Source organism: Mesocricetus auratus, unplaced genomic scaffold (assembly GCF_017639785.1).
Source record: "Mesocricetus auratus isolate SY011 unplaced genomic scaffold, BCM_Maur_2.0 Super-Scaffold_100020, whole genome shotgun sequence".
Classification (NCBI taxonomy): Eukaryota; Metazoa; Chordata; class Mammalia; order Rodentia; family Cricetidae; genus Mesocricetus; species Mesocricetus auratus.
This window is the reverse complement of record NW_024429201.1, coordinates 18,464,333-18,480,820: the sequence shown is the minus strand read 5'-3', so window position 1 is coordinate 18,480,820 and position 16,488 is coordinate 18,464,333. Positions and strand designations below refer to the sequence as shown.

Below are 16,488 nucleotides of genomic sequence, written 5' to 3'. Positions count from 1 at the left end.
CTGACCCCGTCCATCTTTAGAACGTCTGTTCTACTTTCACCTGAACCCAAGGACACAGTGCATGGTAGGCAATGTTAAAAGATAAAAACAAAAGGAAATCCAACACTTTAATTGTTATATAAATTATGTAAATATTTTCCAGAAGTATCTAAAATATTTCACTGTACAACATACCAAAATGGTATCTGAGAAGCTAGATGCAAACTGTAAATAAGGCACAAAATTTATTTATACTCATAATTGCATCCTAAATTATTTTATAAATCACATTTACAACACCCCATAGTCTGTATATTCTGGATTACTCCTTCACATTTTCTGATATTTAAGCATGACATTCAAAAACATACTTCACAACATGGCCTCTCCTCCCTAAACCATTCACAAGATTAAATAAATACTAATTACTGAGTGCTTGAGACCAGCTTTGCTTCAAGATGACAGAAGTCAGCTGCTTGTAGGGAATACTAAAAGAGCTGAGCAATTAACAAATTGCTTGGATTCACCACAGTGTGTTACTGCTGTTCAAGTACCACTGAATAAACCCAGTCTTTGAAGTAGCACTTTGACTGGCCGGCTGTTTTCTATGTCTCATCACTGTCATAGTCCTCTATTACTATGTCCTCTTCCTCCTCTTCCTCCACGTCCACTTTGGAGGAAAAGGGCTGAGGCTGGCTGGCAGGCAGGTCACTCCCGCTGTTCTGACTCAAAGGAAGAGACCAGGTTTCTGGGTCAGCAGTCTGAGAGGCTTCACCCAGAACTTCCTGTGCAGGTGGTCCTCCATTATGCCGCAATTCATCCCCACTGTCAGGGTCAATCAGCTCCCCATCAGTCAGGGCTTCCATTTTCAACCTGTGGGATTCACAGCACAGACATCAAGTAACCAAACAGGAGAGTCCTTTAAATCGCAACCTAAGTGGTCTTTCCCGCTCACACAAAATGCACACTCTACTGCTTACAAGAGGGGAATGTCTCCGGCAAAGTTCCTACAGACTAGGATTTACATGTACATTAAAAATTAACAGAAAACAGAAATCTCAGGAAAAATGAATGGGACTACATACCAACTCATTTTGTAATTTTAAAAATAGAAATTAAAGCTGGGGATGATGCTCACACCTTTAATCCCAGCATTCAGGAAGCAAAGGCAGGCATTGGATCTCTGAGTTCCAGGCCAGCCAAAACTATATAAAGAGATCCTGTCTCAAAAAACAAACAAACAAAACCAAAAACAAAAAAAAAGCTGAACCTAAACTAAAAGAATGAACTTCAGTCAGGGTGGTGGCAGAGCCTGTAATGCTAGCACTTGGGAGACTACACAAGAGAATGAGGAGTCAGAGTCTAGCCTCAGCTACATAGTAAGACCCCACCTCAAGACAACAAAGCTATTATTTTTATTTCCTATTGTTATCTGCTAGAAAGTGGAAAAATACTTTAAATTTTTATTTTTATTTTATGTTTATAGGAAGTCAGATACCCCAGTCACAGTTACAGGCAGTTATAAGCTACCTGGCATGGGTGCTGTGAATCAAACTCAGGTCCTAGGGGAATAGTCTGTACTCAACCAGTGAACCATCATCTCTGTAGCTCTCTTTTTTCCCTAATTAATCAATCAATTAGTTAATTAATTTAGAGCGAGGTCCATCTTCAAAGCTGTGGCTATGAGATCCACCTGCCTATATCTTCTGAGCGCTGGAATTAAAAGTGTGTACCAGCATATCTCCAGCTGTTTTGTACAGATATTTACTGACTGTATCAAACACATTCGGTGGACATTTCAGTAAGAGTTCTTCAGGAATCAAGATGACCAGCTTACCTTCCAAAGTTTCTCTTCAAAGGAAGTCTTCCAATATCTTGGATAAAAGAAATCTGAGCTGAAAAGACATTTTAACAAAGTTTTAAATTTCATCATTTACTTTTGCTGAACTTTTACTTGTAACTTTAAAAAGGCATGTTTGAATACTCGTATTTATAATAGCAGGTATTGATGATATAAGCTGGGTATGTGCATATATATACATTTATACTCATAAAAACAAAAAGATATACATATATTGAATAAGCACATGTAAATAGGGCTGGGGAGATAACGCAGTTGATAATGTTAGCCTTGCAGGCATAAGACCAGAGTTCACCAGGTAGTGGTGGCACACACCTTTAATGCCAGCACTTGGGAGGCAGAGGCAGGCGGATCTCTGTGAGTTCAAGGCCATTCTATAGAATGAGTAACAGGCCAGTCAAGGCTACACAGAGAAACAAACAAACAAAAAAGGAAATGGTGGACAGTAGCTGAGGAAAAACACCTGAGGCATGTGCACACATTTATACACATACATAAAAAGTAAACATGTGCCGGGCGTTGGCGGTGCACGCCTTTAATCCCAACAACAAGGAAGCAGAAGCAGGCAGATCTCTGTGAGTTCGAGGCCAGCCTGGTCTACAAAGCGAGTTCCAGGACAGCCTATAAAACAATACAGAGAAACGCTGTCTCCAGGAAAAAAAAAAAGTAAAAAATGTATATATTGATTACTATAAGCAAATATATTTAGAAAACTGGCAGGTAATTTCATTGTTTAAAGGGGAGGTACATCTGGGATAATTTCAGTGGTACAGCACTCGCTTAGATTGCACTAGGAAGGCCCTAAATTAGATTCCAAGCACTTGTAATCAAAGAAAAGCAAGCCTGCCCTGCAGCCCCCTCAAAACAACAACAACCACAACAGAAGTACAGATATGGAAAGGACAAAGGCTAGACTAAACTCTCTAGGGCTAAGTAGAAACTGAGTGTTCTACTGTGGACTTACGTTACACACACACACACACACACACACACACACACACACACAAATTTGTCTAGCTTCATTTTACTGACAAAGCTTAGAAATGACACTGGGTTTCCAGAGTGATGGCTCAACTGTTAAGTATGTTTACAGCAGAGGACCCAAACTGGGTTCCCAACATCAAGCAAGTCACAACCACCTGTAACTCCAGCTCTAGAGGATCCAACACTTTCTGCCCTCTGCTGGCATTTGCACCCACGTGCATATAACACACACACACACAATTAAAAAACACTAATAAAAAGAAACAGTTATCTTAAAGCAGCATCAGCTAGTCAAATGTGAACAATCTAAGATCAAAATAGATAGGAAGAAGCAAGATTGTAGAGTCTTTATCAATGTACACCCCAAATTAAAACAAGAGTCAAAGCTATTCCTTATAGTACAATTCATAGACCAAAAACAAAAAGGAATGAGAACCAGTTGTCAACCCCTATAGACTAACGCATTGTCCGTGTGGATGCTGTAACTAACAGGTAACAAGTACTCTGTAGGAAAGAAAGCACGTTACCTTTATTTCGCATTGGAATGGTCAGCAGAGCAAGATACGGCAAGAGCTGAGTCTGAAGACACAAAGCCGGTAAGCAGAAGTCAAAAAAGAGTGCTTTTGCTGCCAGGCAATTTTCCCGATACTGTATGGGGAAAAAAGACAAGGAAAGGAAAATAAAATTCTAAAGATAATTATACACGTGTGGCATGATGGTGCATACATTAACCTCAGCACTCAAGAGGCAAAGGCAGGCAGATCTTTGTAAGTTTGAGGCCAGCCTGGTCTTCGTAGCAAGTTCCAGGCCAGCCAGAGTTACATAGTGAAATCCTGTTTCAAACAAATGCTAATTTTAACTGTATATAAGTTCAGTAATACTTTGGGTCTGGTTCATTTTGGTGTGTGATATTTTTATTTATTTGTAAGTTTATTATTAATAAAGTTTAATAAAAAATTAAAAACCAAATCAAACAAAAATGGTTATGAATTCATAGATAAAGTTTATTATACCACAAAGACTAAGTTTATGTAACATAAAGATACTTTTTTTTACACAACCAGGCTGGTCTCCAACTTGCAGTCTTCTAATTCCACCTTCTAAGTGTATAAATACTGGAGATGCAAAGGTGTTGCAAGCCCGTGACCTGACCTGAAACCCTTGAATGCACATGTAGAAGGTGGCTCCCTCAAGTCCTCTTTGACTACTATGCTCTTCTCCCCAACACTCTCTCACACACCAATATAATTTTTAAAGAGCTATTTAAATGTCCTAGCATTACTTAACAATATGCAGCAGCAGCAGCCTCACACATGTACATTTACCAGGTGTTTTCATGGTATGGAGAGTCCTTGCTCAATGTCTGACCTATAATATACAATTTTACTTGTTTGATGAGAACACCTATGATGATTACAGTGACAAAACAGTAAAGTTTTAGGCTGTATCTCTTTTTCATGTAATGTGTGACTGTGCATTACTATAACTGGGGTTGTGCAACAAACCTTAAATTCACTGCTCCTTACTGAAGTTTGTATCCTAAGGCTTAATTTTTAGTTTATCTAATTTTAGATTTTTTTTTACACAGGGTCTCCCCATAGACTTCAAGGTTGTACTCAAAGTTGTAACTATTTTACCTCAGCTTCTCCAGTGTTAGGATAATAGGTGTAAGTTACCACACTGAACACTATGTTATTTCTTTCTCTGTGTGTGTGTGTGTGTGTGTGTGTGTGTGTGTGTGTGTATGTGTGTGGTTTTCTTGTTTGCTTAATAGATAGGTTCTCTCTATGTAGCCTAGGCTAGCCTTGATCTTACAAAGGTCCTTCTGCCACTTGAGATCTGGAATTGAAGGCATGAGCCACCACACCTAGCTGTTATTTCTTAACTCGGAAAAAAAAAACTATGATGTTTAGGAATTATTTTACTAAGAAGGAACCATATATGTGTGTGTGTGTGCATATGTATGTATGTACATATGTGTGTGTGTGTGTATATATGGGGTTTTTAGTTGTTAAAAAAAATTAGCAGCCGGGTGTTGGTGGTGCACACCTTTAATCCCAGCACTCAGGAAGTAGAAGAAGGTGGATCTCTGTGAGTTCGAGACTACCCTGGTCTACAAGAGCTAGTTCCAGGACAGCCTCCAAAGCCAGAGAAACCCTGGCTCAAAAAACAAAACAAAACAAACAAACAAAAAAAAATGCTTAGCAAACCAGCACAGGATAGAAAGATCGGGAGTTGTTCAGGGACAGTCAGTGATACATAAGACTCTTAATTAAAAACCAAACCAAATGAACCAAACTCCAGCTTTGAGAATAATTACACATGACAAAGTTCATAGTGTATAGAGTCTTACTTGAACTCATACCCTCTAACTTTAGCCAGCAGTGCTGAGATTAAATGTACTTTTTTTTTTTCTTTTTACCTTTTTGTGTATTAAAAACCACTGAGGTTTATGTAAGGGCCGAAAGCTTGATCCTCCTCCTTGGCAGTGAGCGAATCCCCGGGATTTATTGGAATGCATCACACCTCTTGTAGCTACAGATGTACTATATTCCCTGAGTAAAGAGCGTGTCTAGCAAGTGAGACAAGACATGAAACAACAGATGAAATACTGTTGCTGGTAATACTAACACAAATTAAGACTGCACATACTTAGTTACTTTGCATACGTTTTCCAACATCATCAAAGCCTTAAAAATACTGCTATGAAATTACTTATACTCAACTGAGACATAGGGACCAAATGCACTGGGTGAACTACTGAGCAGGGTCTTTAGTAGGGTTGGGAGAAACAACATTTAGGGGCAACTAGAAAATAATGATAACAGTCAGGAGGTCGTACACACCTTTAATCCCAGCATTAAGGAGGCAGAGACAGTGGAATCTCTTGGTTTTGAGGCCAGCCTGGTCTACAGAGCAAGTTCTAGGACAGCCAGAGGTACACAGAGAAACCCTGTCTGGCAAAAACCAAACCAAAACAAAAACAAACCAAACAACCCCCCCAACCAAAAACAAAACATACAAAGAAAAAGAAAAGAATGGTAACAAAATGCTAAACTATTTTTGTCTTGTTGCTTTTTAAGACAAAGTCTTCTGGGTAAGCTAGGCTAGTCTGAACCTGATACCTCCTGCATCATCTTTCTGAGTACCATGGAAAGTATGTACCATGATACCCAAGCTAAATTCATAGTAACTAAATTAACAGCAACTTGATCAGGTCAGTGTAGCAAAGCAGAAAAAAGTAAACAAAGGTTAAGGGTATGCAGGTTTTCAGTGTACTGATTTTCAACTGAACTGTAGATTTGAAATCCTCAAAAATAAAAAAACAGCAGTTCTGTGCAGACATGATAATGATAAAAACTGAAGGTGATGGATATGCTGACTACTGAGTTGATCACAATTTAATGTATATAAGAACCAGAACATCACGCTGTGCCTCCCATATGTGCAAATACTAGGTGATAATCAAAAAGTTAAACACCAAGTGAAGGAAAACTTAGTAACCATTAATTTTTAACATCTTTCTTTAGTTTTTTTTTTTGTTATTGTTTTGTTATTTTTTTCAAGACAGGGTTTCTCTGTGTAGCCCTGGCTGTCCCAGAACTTACTTTGTAGACCAGGCTGGTCTCGAACTCAGAGATCCACCTGCCTCTGTCACCCAAGTGCTGGATTAAAGGTGAGCACCACCACCTGGCTTTTAACTTTAATTACTAATGCTAGTGATATATTTATAACTAGAAAATACTGATTTGTCAGGCCAGTGCTGTCCAACTGAATTTCTCACAAGGATGGAAATGTTTTAGAGATGGGCTGTTCAACACAGTAGGTACTAGCCACATGAGGCTATCAAGTACTAGAAATTGGGTTAGTGTGACTGAGGAACTGAATTTTGAACTTAGACTAAGTAGCTGTTGTACTCTCAGAACACTATTCGGACTATGAAAAAATACATAAGACATTTTGGCACAGGCTAATGAACATGCCTGTTGTCTGAGATACTAGGGAGGTTGAGGTAAAAGACCTCCTGAGCCGGGCGTTGGTGGCGCACGCCTTTAATCCCAGCACTCGGAAGGCAGAGGCAGGCGGATCTCTGTGAGTTCGAGGCCAGCCTGGTCTACAGAGCGAGTTCCAGGACAGCCTCCAAAACAATACAGAGAAACCCTGTCTCAAAAAACCAAAAAAAAACAAAAAAAAACAAAAAAAAAAAAAAGAAAAGACCTCCTGAGTCCCGGAGTTTGAGACCAACCTGAGCAACACAGCAAGGCCCTACTTCAAAACCCTAAAAGGGATGGGGAAACGGAGGAGCAGAGAAAGCACCTGTCAAGTAAGCTTGATGACCTGAGTTTGACCCCTGGAACCTACAAACAAGTGGAAAGAGCACTAGCTCCACAGCTGTCCTCTGACACCCAGCAGCCCCATGTGATTTAGAAGGAAACTAAGGATCACTGTTTTTGGTGCAGGGGATCAAATCCAGGGCTTTGTGCCCTAAGCATGTGCTTTACCACTGAGCCACACTTCCAGCCAACACACATTTTATAGTTATTTTAAAAACATACAAATTTGTTTTAATTTTCAATGATTGCCACATTTTCTGAGCACAGACCTCAACATTTAAGGGCACGTGCTGTTCCTCCTCCAGAGAACTCGAGTGGTTTCCAGCACCCAGGTCAGACGGTTCACAATTGTCTGTAACTCCAGTCCCTGAGTGCACATATATACATGCAGACACACATCTACACACAATTAAGTCTTTTAAAAATGATCTGAGTATGTGTTAATTTTAAAGTCAGAAAATAGAGGCTGGAGAGATGGATCACTGTTAAGAGCATGTTGCAGAAGAGCCAGGTTTGATTCCTAACCCACATGATGGTTCACAACCATCTATTACTCCAGTTCCAGGGGATTCAAAATTTTCTTTTGACCTCCATGAACATCAGGCACCTATGTGGTGTACATATAGATACACACTCATACACATAAAATAAAAAATACAAATTAGAAAAGAACATTAGAAAAATTAGTGTTATATTATCATCAGAAAATCAAATAACCTCAGACTGCATTATAAACACTGACTTGAATAATTAGATTTAGCACAGTAGGTAAGAGTCACAACATACATGAAATAGAGATAAATCCCAACTTTTACCTGAAGAAATAAAAAACATACAAAAATATTTAAGTCAAATGATCTTACATTCCAGTCACCACCGAGGACATCTGCAAAGCTTAGAAACTCACTGGCTCTCACAAGATCTTCTACTTCCACGAAGAAATCTATGTAGTTTTGGTGAAGGTATAAATTAAAAAAGTCTCCGGGCATATGTGACATTTCTACTATTTCCTATAAAAAGAGGCATGAATATATAAATTCTGGTGCAAATGCAGTGAGCAGAAGTTTATGCACATACATAACACATACTAAGCCAAGTGTTACAAAGTCCTTACCTCAGGCTTAACAAGCAACGTATCCCGTTCATGCTCTGACAAGTGGGCAGGCAAGCGAGGGTAGTCTAATTCTGTTAAAGGTGCTCCTGTAAGAAAACTTTTGGGATCACTAAAGCTAATGTCATCTTTACAATCACAGCACTTTCATATGCTAGTTTTTAATACTTTCATTTCAAAACACTAAGGAAGCTATTAAAAATTAAAAATCAAAACATCAAAACAAGTGAGTTTGACTACTTTACCACTACATGCAAGGGCAAAATTCAGAATTCTGATGATTGGATTATATCTTTTTGTTTGTTTGTTTTTCCAAACAGGGTTTCTCTGTGTAACAACCCTTGCTGTTCTGGAACTTGCTCTGTAGACTGGGCTGGCCTCAAACTCACAGAAATCCACCTGCCTCTGCCTCCCATGTGCTGGGAATTAAAGGTTTGCACCACAACAGCCCAGCTGGATTGTAACTCTGGGCTGTTTTCTCCTTTTGCCTTGTCTCAGTATGGAAGGCTAAAGTGCTGTATTTGCTGTGTAGGAAGAGGCTGCTCTATCTTCAGGAGCAGGAAAGTCACACCCCAATGCAGAAGCAGACATGAACACTGAGAGGAGAAATGATGGAGGAAAGGTATTCGGTGAGAATGGGCACTGAGGCTGGAAGGTGAGAGACCAGAGGCAGGTGAGTATTCTCACCAGACTTTCCTTACATGGCATTGCCACTTTGAAATCAGTTTCTTCCTTCAGAATCACATTGGTATTTACTACCTAAGGAACAGAAGTTTGGAATTTTACTGGAAGGAGGGAACGTTTGGGAGGGTAGGAGTGGAAAGGCTAAAGAGAACAAACAGTAAGAAGACAGATGAGAGTGAAGGGCATGTGTGGTTATGAAGACAGCGAGTTAGTGAAGAGAAGCCAAAGGAACCTGGAGCTACTTGGCACCTGGTCCAGGATCCCAGCGTTTGGAACTGAGTAAATTACAATAGCTTTGGGCTACCATCTTTTGCCACTCAACCTTCTTAATACTGTGACCCTTTAATACAGCTCCTCATGTTGTGGTAACCCCCACATAAAATTATATCATCGCTACTTCATAACTATAGTTCTGCTATAGTTCTGCTATTGTTATGAATCCTAATGTAAAATCTGTGTTTTCCGATGGTCTTGGGCGACCACTATGAAAGGGTTGCCACAGATTGAGAACTGCTGGTCTAGATGGACGGGTGTTCTCAGGAAACTATAATTTACAGACATGAACAAGGCCTCCAGTAGTGGTTTTATGTTTACTGCAGTTGAAAAGACTCCACATAGGTGAAAACATTTTCCTGCTCCATCTTAACACTGGCTCTGCAGTGTGTGGCAGGGACCCCAGCTCCTTCTAATAACAACACAAACACACATTATCTTATATCTGAAGTGAGAGTACTACACACAAAGAAAAGATGCAGAAACATTTCTTACTTTTAGAGTACAGAATTTTCCCCAGAGCTCTGAAGAGAAAGAGAGAAACATCTTTTCCACCAATAGCTTGGATCTCTTGATTTTCCAAAGCACTACTATGTTTCTTTCTTGGCTTTGATTTTGATCTCTCAGCATCCGACTGCAATGACGTTCTTTTGTTCTTTGACCATAAATTGTTCTCTCCTAAATAATATATATTCAAATGATATTTAAAAAATCAAAACATGAAAACTAAAACTAAGAGTATTTCAGACAGTTATGCTAAATATTTTTCTAACAAGCAGTCACTTAATATGACCTTAATGAAGAGTCCTCTCTGTTGCTATTAAAATGGAATAAATGTCATTTGAAATGGTCTTAGAAGCTGGAAAGATGGCTCAGCAGTTAAGAGCACTTGCTGTTCTTCCAGTGGATCCAGGTTTGACTCCTGGTACCCACGTGACAGCTCATAACCATCTATAACTCAAGATGCAGGAAATTTGATGCCCTCTTCTGGCCTCTGTGGGCTCTAAGCACATGTGGTACACAGACATATATTCAGGAAAAGCACCCATACACATAACAATTTTAAAAATAATATTAAAAAAAATAAATTGTTGCCGGGCAGTGGTAGCGCCCGCCTTTAATCCCAGCACTTGGGAGGCAGAGGCAGGCGGATCTCTGTGAGTTCGAGGCCGGGCTAGACCGATAGCCTCCAAAACAATAGAGGGAAACCCTGTCTCGTAAAATAAATAAATAAATAAATAAAATAAAATAAAGTGTCTTATAATCCCCAATACCATAAAAATAGTATCTCATGCTGAGCGTTGGTGGCACACACCTTTAATCCCAGCACTTGGGAGGCAGAGGCAGGCGGATCTCTGTGAGTTCAAGACCAAGCCTGGTCTACAGAGCGAATTCCAGGACAGCCTCCAAAACAATACAGAGAAACCATGTCTCGAAAAACCAAAATAAATAAATAATCAAACAAATAAATAAATCCTAAAAAAAAAATTAAGAGACCTGTATGTAAATGAATCATGTTTCATCTTGAAATAGCTGTTTAAACAAATATTTGTGTGTGTGATATGTGATGTGTACATGTACATGTCACAGTAAGCATGTGGAAGCACAGGCACAGGCACAGGCACCTGTACTCAAGTGCACATATACACATAAATTAAAAAAAATTAAATATAAAAATACTTATTCTCTAGGGTTTGCCAAGCTGGGGGTTGAGGCAAAAAAAGTAAAAAGTTAAAGGTGAGACCAACTCAGAAAGTTGTACTGATCTACACCATATACACAGAGACACACGAACATACATGCATGCACACATGCACCCCTACCCAATGGAGATGAGTTCCTTCCCAGGATGGACAGGAGATATTTTTGGAGGGGGTGTGTGAGGAGGCATAGGTTCTCTCTACATAGCCCTGGTTGTCTTAGAACTCACTCTGTAGACCAGGCTGGCCTTGAACTCCAAGATCCACCTACCTCTGCCTCCTGAGTGCTATTGAACTACAGGTATGTAATACCAGAAGAGCAATATAAGGTCAGTAAATGTTAAATTTTAAAGTTATGAACTAGTCTACTTCTAGAATATTCTATTAAAAATTCCTGACAGTGCTGCCTGCAGGCAACTAAACTACAGCTAAGGAGGGACTACTTAATGTCTAGTCTGAGCTGAGAACAGACAGCTCAATGGCAAATACCTGCCCACCATATGACAGACAGTGGGACTGATCCCTGGGCACTCCATAGAGGTTTAATTTGATTTGCTCATGATTACTGAAGAGAAAGTCACCTATCACTACTCTGTGAATGTGTCTTCTAGTTAGTTACCCTTTGAAGAAGAGAACTGGAGGCTGTTTATTGCACTTCGGATATCACCAGAACACCCTTGACAGAGCAACTCCAGGGACATTTTATCAGGAACAACAACTCTTCCTCCATTCTAAAATGAAGAGATTCAATTTTAAACTTTTGTTAAAACATAAATACATATACAGCAAATTAAAACCCATTTTGAGAACTTAATATATACAAATTCGATTTTTTTCAAATTTGAGTATCTAAAAACTTGGGCAGCCTAGGTATGGTAGAACACGGCTACAGTCCCAGCATGTGGGAAGCTAAGGCAAAAGAACCCTACCCACATGGGAGATCCTTTCTCAAAAAGCAATGTTGACTGTTCATAGTCTATCCCACAGCAGAGCTTATAAAGACTAATTCTCATAGAAAAATAGAACTATGCTATAATCCTACAACTTACATACTTGCTTTATTAACCAAAGGTGTTTCAAAAGTTATTTCTTCAAATGTCACTTTGTTTTTTTAATTTTATGTGTGTGTTTTTTTTCCTGTGTGTATGCACGTGTGTGCCTACCTATTATCCTCAGCAGTCAGAAGACAGCATTTGATCCCTGAAACTAGAGTTACAAACAGCTGTGAGCTTCCATGTAGGTGATGGAGAGGAAGGCAAGTCTTCTCAAAAAGCAGCCAGTTCTCTTAAACATTAAGATATCTGGCCAGCCCTCAACAATTCTTTATGAAATAGTTGTCTTTCTAAACCAAACTTCTTCACAGAATCAGCATTTAGAGTATCTTCCCAGACTTTCTGTGTGCATGTGTATAAATACTCAAGGTCTCTAAGTCTATGCAAACATGCAGAGTTAATGGGTTTTTCTCTTGGGGTTTTTGTTTTGCTTTGGTTTTTGAGACACGGTTTCTCTGTGTAACAGTCTTGGCTATCCTGAAATTCTCATTGTAGACCAGCCTTGGTCTCAAATTCATGGAGATCCTACTGCCTCTACCTTGTGAGTCCTGGGATTAAAAACATATGCCATCACCACCTGGCAGAGTTGTTTTCAACCTAGGTAGAATTATAATATTTATTTTCTATAAGTTTAATTTCTTACCTAATACCACTGAGGTAGTTTTTTTTTTTCGAGACAGGGTTTCTCTGTATTGTTTTGGAGGCTATCGGTCCAGCCCAGCCTCGAACTCACAGAGATCCGCCTGCCTCTGCCTCCCAAGTGCTGGGTTTAAAGACGTGCGCCACCACTGCCCGGCTCACTGAGCTAGTTTTTATGATAGTAACTTTAAATCTATTTCATTTTTAAAAATATTATTTATTGAAGGGCTGGTAAGATGGGTCAGTAGGTAAAGAATTTGCAGCCAAGTCTGATGAACTCAATTCTATCCGTAGAACCTACATGGTGGAAGAGAGTCAATTCCTGCAAGATATACTCTCATCTACATATGTGCCTGTGGGACACATGCTCTCTCCATAAACAAATATACATGAATATAAGATAAACAAAAGTGTAATAATATTTCAAATAATGTTACTGATATCCTTTGACAAATATTTTTCCCAATAAGGAACAATTACATTAATGTCATCGTTTTGTATACAACTTTTGGCATTTTGGCAGGTCTGGGCATTGAAACCAGAGCCTTTCACAAGCCAGGCAAAGACTATACCATGAAGCTACAGTCTCTAACTTTTTCCAACGTTACACACACACACACACACACACACACACACACACACACACTGCTAAGATGTATATTTCTATAGCACTAGAGTGTCCTCTGAAATGTAATCCATCAATTATTTCTCCAAGTTATATACCATATAAATTGTGTTTTCCATAGCTGCAATATAAGTCTTAAATTAGAGTTACCTTACTTGCTTCTATAGTCATGATTCTATTAAGAAATTTCATCATAATTGTTGGTGCCACGGGGTTGAAACTGTAAAAAGAAAAGAAGATGGTGCTTAAATGATCAATTTTAAAACACTTTAAACTGGGCAGTGATGGCGCATGTCTTTAATCCCAAGACTCAGAAGGCAGAAGCAGTCAATCTCTGAGTTTGAGGTCAGCCTGGGCTACATAGTGAGTTCCAGGACACCAGGGCTACATGGAGGAATCCTGTCTCGAAAACAAAACAAAAGCATAAAAGCAATTTCTTACCTAATGTTTGCAATAGAACACTCATCTTGAATCTTTTTGGGAAAGAGTAACCGCTGATTGCTATCTCCACTGACACTGTCAGAGATTATAAATACAAGAGGGCACCGGCCAATCTGCACATACTTCCTAAAATAACAAAAAAGGTTGAAATTCAAGCAATTTAGCAGTTCATGCTAGACAAACATTCTACCACCACTGAATACAACCCCCACCTCTAATGTGGAGTCTTAGAATGCTGGATTTCACTGACACTCACCTTAGAATTTCATGTAAAGCATGAGAGTCCCGATAAAACTGGTTAGGTAAATCCTGTTGAACATATGGGACAAATAATAGCTCAGTGATATTCCACTGCATATTTACTTTTAAACTTATTATTTGTCAAGAAAAAACATTATTTATCCAATGTATCTTGGTCACAGTTTTCAGAGAAAGTAAAGGAAATGTATTGTCATTAAGGAAGTTAACTTTCCACAGATTTCCTTTCCTTTTCTATACAGGTGGGATTGCAGTTGAAAACTATGTTAACATACAGCTACTTTACTTGAACGTACACTATTCTTTTATGATTCCTGAAAAAACCTTCAGATCTCTGCTATCACAAAGCCACTATTAATGTATCTCACAACTGTTGGCACAACAGCTCTAGCAAGATTATAAAAGTTGTCCTTACTTCAACCAGAATTATCTTCTTATCAGTTGTCAGATCATCTCCGAGCATCTGCAGTTTGCTATACTTGGTGGCTCTTAATAGAAAGTCATTGAAAACTGCTATCTGAGATTGGTATGGAACCATGTAGACTTTTGATTCTGAAAAAAACACACACACACACAAAAAAAACCATTTATCAACTTATTTTCAAATCATACACATTAATATTATATACATATTATACACATCAAATTCACTTATATGATACAACTTACAATACTGTAGACTACCTTAAAATTATTCAAAATGGCTTAAATTTAAATATTTTTTAAAGATTTATTTATTTATTAATACAACATCCTTCCTCCATGTATGTCTGCACATACCAGAAGAGGGCACCAGATCTCATTACAGATGGTTGTGAGCCACCATGTGGTTGCTGGGAATTGAACTCAGGACCTCTGGAAGAGCAGTCAGTGCTCTTAACCTCTGAGCCATCTGTCCAGCCCTAAATTTAAATATTTTAAAAGACTAGTATGATGGACAAGAATAACTTTTCTATTCTAATGAAAGTCACACAAAGCTAAACTTCAAAAACAGCTGCTGGGCTCAAGAGACTACTCAGCAGTTAAGACAGAGAACTGAGGTTAATTCTTAGCACCCACATGACAGTCACAACTGCTGTAATGCCAGTTCAAGGGAAGTCAATGTTCTCTTCCAGCCTCTGGTGGGCAGCAGCACATGTGCTACACAGACAAACATGCAAGCAAAACACTGATACAAATAAAATAAAAATAAGACCCACTCACTAAAAAAAGTTGTTAGTGCTTTAGTCATAGAACACAGAGAAATCAAACAGGAACCAAGACAGAGGATTCCTTCTGACTGGTGCCAGAAGGTACTATGAAGGGTGCTGTAGGAAACTGTCATCATGTCTTATTCTGTTACAGATCCTATGTGCTATGCCATTTAGGCAAAAAGGACTCACTAGTGTAATACTGGTAAGTTTTTTATAGGGATACTAACTGCTTCGCAGTGGTATTTGTGGTCTGCTGCCAATAAAAGTAATACTTCTTATTACAATAATGTGAAGTAGAAGCCAAGCATACAGGTAAAAGTCTTTAATCCCAGCATTCAGGAGACAGAAGCAGGTTGATCTCCATGACTTGAGTCCAGCCTGGTCTACAATGAGAGTTCCAGGACAGATATGGCTGTTACACAAAGAAACCTTGTCTCAAAAAAAAAAAAAAAATCAACACATCAAAAGGAAAAACTCACTAAATTAGGGTCAAGGCAGGGTTAAAAGGAACAAAACAATAATACAAAGTAATACAAGCCTAGTCAAAACCGATTGCCAGGGAAGTCATAGCAGATAGTTGAGAAGCTACTGCTCTTGTTTTGCTAAAAGACTATGATATGCCCATCAAATTGCCTTCTAAATGATATTACCTACAGATTAATATAGCCATTAGCTTGTCTGAGAAGCCACCCCTTTATACAGTGTACAGTGGTAAATGCAGAGACTCATAACTGTCTATAGTGATGAAAATTAAGGGATTGTTAAATGTGCAGCCAAAAACAGAACATTTTTTTTTTTCCCCAGACAGGGTTTCTCTGTATTGCTTTGGAGTCTGTCCTGGAGCTCATTCTGTAGACCAGAATGGTCTCAAACTCACACAAGACCTGCCTGCCTCTGTCTCAAGAGTGCTGGGATTAAAGATGTGTGCCACTAACACCTGGCACTTTTTTTTTTAATTTAGTTATTTATTTTATGTATGAGTGCTCTATCTTCATGCACACCTTTATGCCAGAAGAGGGCATCAGATTCCACTAGAGATGGTTGTGAGTCACCATGTAGTTGCTGAGAATTGAACTTGGGTCCTCTGAAAGAGTAGCCAGTGCTCTTAACCACTGAGCCATCTCTCCAACTGGACAGAACATCACCCCCTCCAAGGCTCAGGAAACATCATGGAAGAGTGGAAGAAGGAATGGAGGTGGAGTGCTATCTTCAGATCACATTACTACTGGACTTTTGTTTTGTTGTCTCCCAACATAGGCATGCCTGTCCTGGAATTCACTATGTAGATCAGGCTGGCCTCAAAATCAAAGAGATTCTCCTGCCTCTGCCTTCCAAGTCCTGAAATTATAGGTGT

General features: G+C 39.1%; 1 protein-coding gene across 5 annotated transcripts in view; it reads right to left on the bottom strand.

The window, feature by feature from the left end:
- Positions 1-74: 74 nt before the first annotated feature.
- Rad17 (RAD17 checkpoint clamp loader component) overlaps positions 75-16,488 on the bottom strand; it is a 29,920-nt gene continuing 13,506 nt past the window's right edge. For all 5 annotated transcript variants that reach the window (XM_013126456.3, XM_005065605.4, XM_021222964.2 and 2 more), the window contains 12 exons: positions 14,357-14,493; positions 13,940-13,992; positions 13,684-13,809; positions 13,393-13,462; positions 11,546-11,657; positions 9,722-9,904; positions 8,273-8,358; positions 8,022-8,168; positions 5,247-5,396; positions 3,352-3,472; positions 1,817-1,874; positions 75-852 (listed from right to left, as the gene is read on the bottom strand). In XM_013126456.3, the coding sequence (XP_012981910.1) occupies positions 585-852; positions 1,817-1,874; positions 3,352-3,472; positions 5,247-5,396; positions 8,022-8,168; positions 8,273-8,358; positions 9,722-9,904; positions 11,546-11,657; positions 13,393-13,462; positions 13,684-13,809; positions 13,940-13,992; positions 14,357-14,493 (1,511 nt within the window). In that variant the 3' untranslated portion in view covers positions 75-584. The remainder of the gene's footprint in view (positions 853-1,816; positions 1,875-3,351; positions 3,473-5,246; positions 5,397-8,021; positions 8,169-8,272; positions 8,359-9,721; positions 9,905-11,545; positions 11,658-13,392; positions 13,463-13,683; positions 13,810-13,939; positions 13,993-14,356; positions 14,494-16,488) is intronic.